Source organism: Somniosus microcephalus, chromosome 20 (genome assembly GCF_052327205.1).
Source record: "Somniosus microcephalus isolate GS21.2 chromosome 20, FLI_Smic_1.0, whole genome shotgun sequence".
NCBI classification, from domain to species: domain Eukaryota; kingdom Metazoa; phylum Chordata; class Chondrichthyes; order Squaliformes; family Somniosidae; genus Somniosus; species Somniosus microcephalus.
The window spans coordinates 70,633,718-70,646,716 of NC_141006.1; the positions used below are offsets into that span (position 1 = coordinate 70,633,718).

General features: G+C 44.1%; 1 protein-coding gene across 2 annotated transcripts in view; it reads left to right on the forward strand.

Annotated features, from left to right (window-relative positions):
- Nucleotides 1-251: 251 nt before the first annotated feature.
- The window catches only part of LOC147103397 (myotubularin-related protein 9-like), a 62,037-nt gene continuing 49,289 nt past the window's right edge, over nt 252-12,999 (forward strand). For both annotated transcript variants that reach the window (XM_085962953.1, XM_085962955.1), the window contains exon 1: nt 252-538. In XM_085962953.1, coding sequence (XP_085819079.1) covers nt 357-538 — 182 coding nt within the window. In that variant the 5' untranslated portion in view covers nt 252-356. The remainder of the gene's footprint in view (nt 539-12,999) is intronic.

Below are 12,999 nucleotides of genomic sequence, written 5' to 3' on the forward strand. Positions count from 1 at the left end.
TCACATCCTTTTTGAATCCCACCCATTCTTCAGCGAGGGAAAAAAAGAGTAAGTTCCTGTCCCGCTAATTCTAACAATCAGCTAACGCTCAAAATAAAAATAAAAATTAGCAGCCAAGCCATGCAATTAATATATTTTAAATTTCTGTACATGTCACTTTGCACGGATCGCAACAAATCTAAGCTGCCAAATTAGGTCATTTGCAATAGCTCTTTGTTACGTTATATTCAAATGAGCTGTACTGTACAGTGTATTGTACATTCCTTTTCCGACTCCCTTCACTGAATGAGATGCTGCTGTTTTTTGCTTAAGATGGTATCTCCTCGCTAGATCTCGATTTGCAGGGTTCCTGTGGAATGGAGTTCGCGGAGCTGATCAAGACTTCTAACGTTGATCATGTTGTTCTTTCTCGCCCATTCCTGCAGCCCGTTAAGGGGACCCTGTGCGTTACCAGCCACCATCTGCTGCTCTCCTCCAGAGCTGGCCAGCAAGAGGAGCTTTGGCTATTAATCAGGAATATAGATGCCATCGAGAAGAGGTCAGTCTATCAGAAGCGCTGTCGATCTGAAGTTATAGAGTTTGTACAAATGTTTCTATAATCACTCAAATGCTACACCTATATAATGCTCAGGAAGATAATGACCTGAATCTCCTTTATTTAAAAAAAAACAATCCTTCCTTGCCTTCATCTCATTTCTTAAATGTAAATAGGAGGAAAGCTTAGACTGTCCACGGCCAGAAGACACGCCTCGTGTTATCTAACACATTAACTGAAAAGGAAATGCAACATTCTGGCTTCCTGGAGTGCATAGTGTGTTATTTTGCACATGTTTCTGTTGCTTGTTTTTTTTAATATAGGATTTTGCAGATAGCTCAAGGGATTTTTGTATTTTAGCAATTCTGCATGTAGAGAGTGACAGCTGGAGCATAGCCCAAAGCTGTAAACTCTCTTTAAAGGTCCAGATGTTGACATAAACCACTGGGACAGTTTATAAATGTGATCTGAACCACAACAGTAATTTTTTTATTCATTCACAGGATGTGGGCGTCGCTGGCAAGGCCAGCATTTATTGCCCATCCCTAGTTGCCCTCGAGAAGGTGGTGGTGAGCCGCCTTCTTGAACCGCTGCAGTCCGTGTGGTGAAGGTGCTCCCACAGTGCTGTTAGGGAGGGAGTTCCAGGATTTTGACCCAACGACGATGAAGGAACGGCCAATATATTTCCAAGTCAGGATGGTGTGTGTGACTTGGAGGGGAACTTGGAGGTGGTGGTGTTCCCATGTGCCTGCTGCCCTTGTCCTTCTAGGTGGTAGAGTTTGCGGGTTTGGGAGGTGCTGTTGAAGAAATATAACCTTGAACATGCTCTCAGACCTTTTTATTAAATTGTCCATTTCTTCCTATGGGCTAGTTTACTCCACTTTGAGACGTTTCCCATTAGAATTCCTAATTTTTTTTACTGTTTCCCAGTTTTGCTTTGATTTACATAGAGTTGTATCACCATGCAGCCAGGTGCTGCCGAACTTTACAGTACAACTTCACATAATGTAATAGGAAGGGGTTTACAAATATTGAGCCTGTACCGAAGGTTTTTCTTTTAGCAAAAAAGAACCAAAATGCATGTCCTTCTCACACGAAGGAAGAGGGCTGTACCGAGAAAAAATGCACCTTATTTTACTTGGTTGGTGTGCCTATATGAAGGTAATAGATAACGTTTTGAAAAAAAAAATGTATAAGTTGTAGAATGAAGGAAACTGCTGAAACTATACGAAACCTAATAGTAGTAAACATTATTTGGATACCCAGAGCGTGCAAAGATCTAACTTTAAAAGCTTGCTTGATTCATAGAAACCACAATGTTGAGTTTCTGACAGATAATGCACAATTTGGTGTTACCCTTGGCACAGTGATACAAATGCTGTTTGTACTGCAGTGCAGTAGTTGCTTTTGTACCTTCCTGTTCAGAAGGTGATGTGCAGTCTTGGCGCCGGCTGTATCATCTTCATCACTGACGCAGCTGAGTCCAGTCAAGATTACATTTCATTTTAAAGTCAAGCCTGCTTGGGAGGAACGGGAACCGCTGCTTCATAGACTCCTTGCCCATCAGTCTTCTTCTTCTTCTTCTTTCCTACAGTAGTAGCAAAACAAATCAAATGTCAATATTGAGTATTGTGTGCAGTTTTGGTCGCCTTATCTGAGGAAGGGTGTTCTTGCCATGGAAGGAGTTCAGCGAAGATTCACCAGGCTGATACCTGGGATGGCAGGAATGACATATGAGGAGAGATTGGGTCGATTGGGCTTGTACTCGCTGGAGTTTAGAAGAATGAGAGGGGATCTCATTGAAACTTATAAAATTCTGGCAGGACTGGACAGACTAGATGCAGGAAGGATGTTCCCGATGGTTGGGGAGTCCAGAACCAGGGGTCACAGTCTAAGGATAAGGGGTAGGCCATTTAGGACAGAAATGAGGAGGAATTTCTTCACCCAGAGAGTGGTGAACCTGTGGAATTCTCTACCACACAAGGCAGTAGAGGCCAATTCATTAAATATATTCAAGAAGGAGTTGGATATATTTCTTAAGGCTAAAGGGATCAAGGGGTATGGGGAGAAAGCAGGGACCGGGTACTGAAATTGGATGATCAGCCATGATCGCATTGAATGGCGGAGCAGGCTCGAGGGGCCGAATGGCCTACTCCTGCTCCTATCTTCTATGTCTATGTAATATCTATATCGGATATCCAGGCCAAAGCTTCCGGTGTAACAGCGTGGATATCTTGTAGGCTGCCTGCGAATTTCCTCTGAGGGCAGTGCTCAATGATGCACTCCAGGGTCTGATTAGAAGCTGCACAGTCGCATGATGGGGATGCTTTAATCTTCCATCTATGGAGAAGATGGCAGCATCTACCATGACCAGTTCTGAGTAAATTTCAGTAAATTGGCACTTTGTAACTTACACATAATTTAAATGTGGTCTAATTGTGCAGCATGCTCAGACAGGGGAAACAGTGTCCGAGCACAGTTTGCGTGGGTTAGTTGTATGTCGGTCAGGAGTGGTACCAACATTAGAAAGGAAAATGTCAAGGCCAAACGATATCGATTCTATTACGATAGCAAAATACTGCGGATGCTGGAAATCCGAAATAACAACCGAAAATGCTGGAAAAACTCAGCAGGCCAGGCAGCATCGGCGGAGAGAGAAACAGTCAACGTTTCAGGTTCTGTAGAAGGGTTTCGACCCGAAACATTGACTCTAATTCTCGCTCCACGGATGTTGCCTGGCCTGCTGAGTTTTTCCAGCATTTTCTGTTGTTATTTCGGATATCGATTCTATAATTTTTTTTAATGCATTAGTCGTCTCTAGGTGCCTGTATAGTATTTTACAATAATTCAGATGCCAGTTTTAGGTATTTTTGGAATGAATTGTTTATCATCTATATGATACACCCCCCTTTCCTTCACTGCACATTATTACAATCTAATTCAGAAGCTGTTCACTCGAATCTAATTGATTTAATCCCCTGTGTTTTTTACTTCCATGGTTAATCTGTGTACTGATCAATTAGGGATTGTCTTTTTGTTACCAATGCATTTCTACTGAGTGTTGGGTTTGTTAGTTAACAGCACTTCAAGTCTTGGCAGGGACATGCTTAGTGTGAAAGAGCAACTCATCTACACAAACATCGCCTGCGTTTAGTTACTCAGTGAGATCAGTATGATAAGGAATTGTGCTGTCCCAAGGAAGAGAAGTATATAATTCAAACAACATAATCACAAGTAAGTTAGGGTCAACATTTTGTAGTGGAAATTAAAAACCATATCAAACAGACTGATGTGAAATGTTCTATTAATAGTAATTATGTTATCTTACTTTTAAAAAATTACTAGTTTCTAATGGTTTGTTTAGTGTGAGCTGTGTTAATAATCCACTAATGTTACTGTTTCATTGTGACAGTATAGGTGCAGGAGTACGATTTTAATTTCCGTAGTTATGGGATCAATCCAATGTTCCAACAATGGACAGCCTCCCAGTGTGACTTGGCAAACTTTGCAATGTGCGTGTTCTTTATTCATTGTTTTATCTCTATCCTTTGCTCAGCTGTTGTTTTCCCAGGGAATGTGTTGCAGACACAAACACGGTCAGCAACAAGCGACCTAACTGATGTCTGTAACCTCAGACGTTGGAAGAACAAATGATTCTGCTTTACTCAAAATGGCCGGCCGCCCATCCTCCACCCTTCATAAACTTCAGCTCATCCAAAACCCCGCTGCCTACTTCCTCGCCCGCACGAGGTCGCACTCACCCATCACCCCTGCCGAACAAATTGACCCCCGGTCCGCCAACCCCACCAAACTAAAATTTTCATCCTCATGTTTCAATCCCTTCGTGACCTCACCACTGACTATCTTTGTAGTCTCCTCCAGTTCTACAGCTCCCCCCAGAACTCTGTATTCCTCCAACTCTGGCCTTTGGTGCCTTCATAGAAACATAGAAGATAGGAGCAGGAGTAGGCCATTCGGTCCTTCGAGCCTGCTCCGCCATTCAATGAGATCATGGCTGATCATCCAAATTCAGTACCCTGTCCCTGCCTTCTCCCCATATCCCTTGATCCTTTTAGCCTCAAGAAATATATCCAACTCTTTCTTGAATATATTTAATGAACTGGCCTCCACCACCCCCTGTGGCAGAGAATTCCACAGGTTCACCACTCTCTGGGTGAAGAAGTTCCTCCTCATTTCAGTCCTGAATGGCTTACCCCTTATCCTTAGACTATGACCCCTGGTTCTGGACTCCCGGCCATCCGAAACATCCTTCCTGCAACTAGTCTGTCCAGACCTGACAGAATTTTATAGGTTTCGATGAGATCCCCTCTCAATCTTCTAAACTCCAGTGAGTATAAGCCCAATCGACACAATCTCTCCTCATACGTCATTCCTGCCATCCCAGGTATCAGCCTGGTGAATCTTCGCTGCACTCCCTCCATGGCAAGAACGTCCTTCCTCAGGAAAGGCGACCAAAACTGCACACAATACTCAAGATGCGGTCTCACCAAGGCCCTGTACAACTGTAGCAAGACATCCTTGTTCCTGTACTCGAACCCTCTTGCTACGAAGGCCAGCATGTCATTTGCCTTCTTAACCGCCTGCTGCACCTGCATGCTTACCTTCAGCGACTGGTTCACAATAACACCCAGGTCTCTTTGCACTTCCCCTTCTCCCAATCTATTGCCATTCAAATAATAATCTGCCTTCCTGTTTTTGCCATCAAAGTGGATAACCTCACATTTATCCACATTATAGTGCATTTGCCATGTTTCTGCCCAATCACCCAACCTGTCCAAATCGTACTGGAGTTTCACGACATCCTCCTCACAGCTTACCCTCTCACCCAGCTTTGTGTCATCTGCAAATTTGGAGATATTACATTCAATTCCCTCGTCCAGATCATTAATATATATTGTGAACAGCTGGGGTCCTAGAACCGATCCTTGCGGTACCCCACTAGTCACTGCCTGCCACTCGGAAAACAACCCGTTTATTCCAACTCTTTGCTTTCTGTCAGCCAACCAGTTCTCTATCCAAGTCAATACCTTGCCCCCAATCCCATGTGCCTTAATTTTGCACACTAATCTCTTATGTGGGACCTTATCGAAAGCCTTCTGAAAGTCCAAATACACCACACCCACTGGTTCTCCCTTATCTATTTTACCAGTTACATCCTCAAAAAATTCCAGTAGATTAGTCAAGCATGATTTACCTTTTCTAAATCCATGTTGACTTTGTCCGATCCTGTCACTGCTTTGCAAGTGCTCTGCTATTACATCTTTTATAATAGACTCCAGCATTTTCCCCACTACCGATGTCAGGCTTACCGGTCTATAATTCCCCGCTTTTTCTCTACCACCTTTTTTGAATAGTGGGGTAACATTAGCTACCCTCCAATCCATGGGTACCGTTCCAGAGTCTATCGAGTTCTGGAAGATGACCAACAATGCATCTACTATCTCTAGGGCCACTTCCTTAAGTACCCTGGGATGTGGACCATCAGGCCCTGGGGATTTATCGGCCTTCAGTCCCATCAATTTTCCTAACACCATTTCCCTACAAATACTGATTTCTTTCAGTTCCTCCCTTTCATCAGACCCTATGTTCCCCGACATCTCTGGGAGGTTATTTGTGTCCTCCTTTGTGAAGACAGAACCAAAGTATGTATTTAGTTGGTCTGCCATTTCCTTGTTTCCCATTATAAATTCCCCTGATTCTGACTGTAAGGGACCTACGCTTGACTTCACCAATCTTTTTCTCTTTACATATCTATAAAAGCTTTTACAGTCGGTTTTTATGTTCCCTGAAAGCTTACTCTCATATTCTATTTTCCCTTTCTTAATTAATCCCTTTGTCCTCCTTTGTTGACTCCTAAACTGCTCCCAATCCTCAGGATTATTGCTTTTTCTAGCCAATTTATATGTCCTCTCCTTGGATCTTATGCTATCCCTAATTTCCCTTGTTAGCCACGGTTGAGTCACCTTTTTTGTTTTATTTTTATGCCGAACTGGGATGAACAAATTCTGTAGCTCATCCATTCGGTCTTTAAATGTTTGCGATTGCCTATCCACTATCAACCCTTTGAGTGCCATTCCCCAATCAATCCTACCCAACTCGCTCCTCAGACCATCGTAGTTTCCTTTATTTAAATTGAGGACCCTTGTCTCTGAGTCAACTACTTCATTCTCCATCTTAATGAAGAATTCGATCATATTATGATCGCTCCGACCCAAGGGGCCTCGTACAACAAGATTGCTAATTAATCCTTTCTCGTTACATAATACCCAGTCTAAGATGGCCTGATCTCTGGTTGGTTCCTCGACATATTGGTCCAGGAAACCATCCCGTAAACACTCCAGGAATTCCTCCTCCACAGTATTGTTACTAATTTGGTTGGCCCAATCTATATGTAGATTAAAGTCACCCATGATGACTGCTGTGCCCTTATTGCACGCTTCTTTAATTTCCCTTTTAATGCCACCCCCAACCTCCACCTTACTGTTTGGAGGTCTATATACCACTCCCACTAATGTTTTTTTCCCCTTAGTATTTCTCAATTCTACCCATACAGATTCCATGTCATCAGAGCTAATATCCTTCATTACAATTGTATTAATCCCTTCTTTAACCAGTAATGCTACCCCACCTCCCTTTCCTTTTTGCCTATCTTTCCTGAATATTGAATACCCCTGGATGTTGAGTTCCCAGTCTTGGCCATCCTTGAGCCACGTTTCCGTAATCCCAACCAAATCATATCCATTTACCTCTATTTGTGCAGCCAATTCATCCACCTTATTACAAATGCTCCTCGCATTAAGACACAAAGCCTTCAGGCTTGTTTTTTTAACAACCCTCCTTCCTTCACCTCACCATTGGTCATGCCTCGCGCCATCTAGGCCCTGAGCTCTGGAATTCCCTCCCTAAACCGCTCTGCTTCTCCACCTCTCTCTCCTTTAAGATCCTCCTTCAAACCCATCTCTCTGATCAAGCTTTTGGTCACCTGTCCTAATATCTCCTTCTTTGGCTCGGCCTCCATTTGGGTTTTATTACGCTTCTGTGGAGTTCCATGGGACCTTTTATTTTTACATTAAAGGTGCTATATTAATGCAAGTTATTATTGACTTGAACCAAATTCCTCGGTTTGCGGAAAGAGTGGTGTCAGATCAGCTCAACCTGATCAGCTACCTGCGCAGGATCTTACAGTGAAACTTGATCTTCAGTTTAAAAAGAAAAGAACTTGCATTTATATAGTACCTTTCATGACCTCAAGGTGTTGCTTTACAGGCATTGAAATACTTTTGGAGTGCAGTCACTGTTGTAATGTAGGAAACGCGTTTGCGCACAGCAAGCTCCCACGAACAGCAATGTGATAATGACCAGATAATGGCCCGGATTTTGCGGTCAGTGGGGACCTAACAGCAATCGCTGTTCATTACACTTACACTTCCCCAAGGACTTTCTGCGGCCTGTTAGACTGTGATTAGTGCTAATTCGAGAGCCGAAACAGTGCAGCGCCCTCTACAGGGGATCTGGGGCCTGTGTGAACAGGGCAAGCAATGGTGTGTCTCTTCAACCAATCAGATTGAAGAATCCTCACTAAGACACACAGGGGGGGGTGAAATTCAGTTTGGGGGTGCTAACTTTTGAAAGCTGGGAAACTTCGCGCCAGGCGCGAATAATTCCCAGCTTTTACAAAATTCGGTGTTAGCGCTCCAGGAAGGAAGTGGAGTGCTAAATCAAGCGCTACCACTTCCTTCCTGGAGCGCTAAAGGACGCAGGCGGGGCGGTAGTGGTGCAGCGCTGCACAATGTCCCGTGCAGCGCTTCCACGTTCTGAGGCTCCTTCCCTTCCTTAAAGGGAAGGGCTGTCGCTGCAGGCTCTGCATTGGGACGATCCAGCTCGATCAGCCCAACGCACTCCAGCAGAGCGCCGGGCCAATCGATCGCAGCCCAGGAGCAACCGAAAAAAATCACTTGAAGCGTTGTTAAAATTTTTCTCCTACCCGCGCCAACATCCCCTTTAACTTGCGCCCCCGAAGCACTCGGCCTCCCGAAAAACGCCTCCTGCAGCTGTCGGTGTTGTTGCCCGGCGATGCTGCAGGGGGGCGGGACCGCGGTTTGAGTCCGGGGCGCTGCCGGGGTGATGCGCATGGCAATGTCATCACGATCTCTGGACGCAGGAGACCGTGGCGCAATATGTTATTGCCGCCACAAACCTCTTGGCCAATTTAGCGGGAGTCATTCATTTCGCCGCGCCCGATTGGTAAGTCGTTAGCGGCCTGCTATCGCCCCCCGGAGGTGATAATGGGAGGCGCTAAAGTACCGAATTTCTCCCCCTGCACAGAGTCTAAACCAGGAAGTGTAAGTTAGAATGTTTAATTCAATGCCAAATCATGTACAGAAAGCAAAATAAAGAGAGGGAAAGAAAGACGGTATTAAGAGAGAGAGAAAGAAAAAGTAAAAAAAAGTTATTTAAATTTTTTAATTTTTATAAATCTCCAACAATAATTAAAATGTGATGGGAGGAGACTCCAACACTTGTAACAGTAAATTTTCAGTGCTAGAAAGATTGTTTGGCAGTAATCAAGACTTAGCACACCTTTAAAAATTCACTTACATGTGAATTGGACAAGCCCTAACTTTTTTTGCCATGTTTAGTGGGTATTGAGTGGGTAAGTACAGCAACCTCACGCCCTTTTTGCTTAGTCTCTGGGTGGGGTGTAGTGAAGCGTGTGGAGGAGCAGGGCAACTCAGACAGCAACTTCCTGATTTCCGCATTTAACTGTGCAGGTGCGGACGCCAGAATTTGCTGTCTGACTTACTCCCCAATACCGGTGAGCATGGATGGTCTCACCGCTGTTCTTAGCGCAAAATCTGGGCCAATCTGTATTTTGTTATGTTGGTTGAGGGATAAATATTGGCCAAGACACTGGGGAGAACTCCCCTGCTCTTCTTCGAAATAGTGCCGTGGGATCTTTTACGTTCACCTGAGAGAGCAGACGGGGCCTCGGTTTAAAGTCTTGGTTAGAAATTTTAAAATGCTCTTAACTTGGATGTAATAAAACAAATATATTGACTTTGATTTTTAGGCTATAATAGTTTATTGATTTAGTGATTAAGAAACTGAAGAGGAATGGTGGCTGTAAGGACAATCAATATCTGCATTAAATATTTCTCTGTAATAGTTCCATCTAGTTTTATGACTCAGGCCCTTTTGCAGGCTGCTAATGGAAGAAATGCCTCGTTATTCTATTGAGAATAGGAGCGAGAAATCTCCCACCTATTGGTTGTTAATAGCAAGTGTATTACAATGTAAGCTATTGCCTTTCAGAAGTGACCTTGAATATATAATGCCCAAAGCTGAAAACGTGCCCCCTGTCAATTCTGTAACTTGAGTGTAATTTAATGTTCCTGTTACAGCCTTTAACTGCAGTCAATATTTATATAATATGCACCTCAATAATAGTTACATACCATTCAGTGATTCACAGCAGATGTTAACACTTGCCCAAGGTGATACCATTATATTTTCAGACAAATGGAAGAACATAAGAAATAGGAGCAGGAGTCGGCCATTCGGCCCCTCGAGTCTGCTCCGCCATTCAATGAGATCATGGCTGATCTGATCTTGGCCTCAACTCCACTTTCCTGCCTGTTCCCCATAACCCTCGACTCCCCTGTAGTTCAAATATCTGTCAATCTCAGCCTTGAATATATTCAATGACTCTGCCTCCACGGCTCTCTGGGGTAGAGAATTCCAGAGATTCACGACCCTCTTGAGAGGAGAAATTCCTCCTCATCTCCGTCTTAAATGGGCGACCCCTTATTCTGAAACTATGCCCCCTAGTTTTAGATGCCCCCACGAGGGGAAACATCCTCTCTGCATCTACCCTGTCGAGCCCCCTCAGAATCTTATATGTTTCAATAAGATCACCTTTCATTCTTCTAAACTCCAATGAGTATAGGCTCAACCTGCTCAACCTTTCCTCATAAGACAACCCCCTCATCCCAGGAATCAACCAAGCGAACCTTCTCTGAACTGCCTCCAATGCAAGTACATCCCTCCTTAAATAAGGAGACCAAAGTTGTACGCAGTACTCCAGGTGTGGTCGCACCAGCGCCCTCTAAGTTGGAGCAAGACTTCCCTACTTTTATACTCCATCCCTTTGCAATAAAGGCCAAAATTCCATTTGCCTTCCTAATTCCTTGCTGTACTTACATGCTAACTTTTTGTGTTTCATGTACGAGGACCCCCAGATCCCCCTGTACCGCAGCGTTCTGTAGCCTCTCTCCATTTAAATAATATTTTGCTTTTCTATTCTTCTTGCCAAAGTGGAGAACCTCACATTTTCCCACATTAAACTCCATCTGCCAAATTTTTGTCCACTCACTTGACCTATCTATATGCCCTTGCAGACTCTTTGGCCGCGATTTTCTGGGTCGAGGCGGCTTGGAAGCGGGTCAGGTGGCTTCCGGGTTCCAGTCCTGCCCCCAACGTCATCCAGCCCACAGACGTGATTTTGCATCAATAAGCCCGCCCTGCGGGCTTGCCGGCCAATTAGGAGAAAGCCGGTGTCAGATGACGTCATTTGATGACGTGTCATCTGCCAGTTTTCTTAAAGGGGCCATGCACATTTTTTTGGCAGCTGATTTCTCAGTGTTTGACAGCAAACACTGTTAATCTTTGCACAAAGGTGAGCTCTTGCACTGAGGCTCTCCAGTGACTCCCTCCTTAGGCTACAACAGATGGCAGCTGCAGGTGGTTATAATCCTCTTCCCGTAGGTAGGTGTCAGCTCCATGCGTAAATCGGGGACCCGACACTTGGGAAGATTGATTGGAGGCGGGTTGACAGTAGATTTCCAACCCGCTGTTAATATTTGCGATTTTGCTGGATGTCCCGCCTCCAAACCCACCCCCTGAGCACCGGCAAAATTCCGGCCTTTGTGTCCTCCTCACAACTCGCTTTCCCACCTTTCTTTGTATCGTCTGCAAATTTGCCTACAGTACACTCGGTCCCTTCATCCAGGTCATTAATATAGATTATAAATAGTTGAGGCCCCAGCACTGATCCCTGTGGCACCTCATCCTTTATTAACAGAGCTACCCCACCTCTTTTTCCTTTCTGCCTATCCTTCCAAAATGTCAAATACCCCTGAATATTCAGTTCCCAGTCTTGGTCACCTTGTAACCACATCTCTGTAATGGCTATCAGATCATACCCATTTATTTCCATTTGTGCCGTTAATCATCTATCTTGTCACGAATGCTGCGTACATTCAGACAAAGAGCCTTTAATTTTGTCTTTTTACCATTTTTCCCTACTCTGGCCCTATTTGCTGGTGCACCCTTATGCTTGTACGCTCTGTCCCTTCCTGTCAGACTCTGGTTGTCATTACCCCTATTGCTACCCTGCACTATTGCCTTGTCCTTTCTCTTTAACTTTCTAAATTTCCCCTCACCTGAACCCTCCTCCCCACTATTTAGTTTAAACCGGTATCGAACCAAATATTGGAATATTGCCCAACCAGGTAGCTTTGTTCGACTTGAAGCAAATTAAGAACAGTTCTGCGGAGAGAAAGTAAAAAAAAACTAACAGAAAAAGAACATAAGAACATAAGAATTAGAAGCAGGAGCCGGCCATAAGGACCCTTGCACCTGCTCCGCCATTCAATAAGATCAGGGCTGATCTTCGACCTCAACTCCACTTTCCCGCCCAATCTCCATATCCTTCGATTCCCCTAGAGTCCAAAAATCTATCGATCTCAGCCTTGAATATACTCAACGACTCAGCATCCCCAGCCCTCTGGGGCAGAGAATTCCAAAGATTCACAACCCTCTGAGTGAAGAGATTCCTCCTCATCTCAGCCTTAAATGGCCAACCCCTTATCCTGAGACTATGCTTCCTAGTTCTAGATCCACCAGCCAGGGGAAACAAGCAAGAAAACATGCAATTGTTTTGTAGTCATTTAAAGTAATAATTGCCATCGACAATAGAAAGCTAGAAAGGTTTACATGATAAAGGTATACAGTATTTAAAAATATATTTTAAGTTCAATTTTTATACAGCCATTTATTCCACTTGTTACATTTTATGTTTCACATACTGCTTATCATAGAATCATAGAAATTTATGGCACAGAAGGAGGCCATTCGGCCCATCATGTCTGTGCCGGCCGAAAAAGAGCTCTCCAGCCTAATCCCACTTTCCAGCTCTTGGCCCGTAGCCCTGTAGGTTACGGCACTTCAAGTGCATATTCAAGTACTTTTTAAATGTGATGAGGGTTTCTGCCTCTACCACCCTTTCAGGCAGTGAGTTCCAGACCCCCACAACCCTCTGGGTGAAAAAAGTTCTTAAAGCAGATGCTTTAATAACAAATTGCTTTCCTCAGGCCCATAAAATCTGAGGTCGCGGAGGATTTAGCAAGTACCTTAAAAATATCAAGATCAAATTCTTGCTCCAT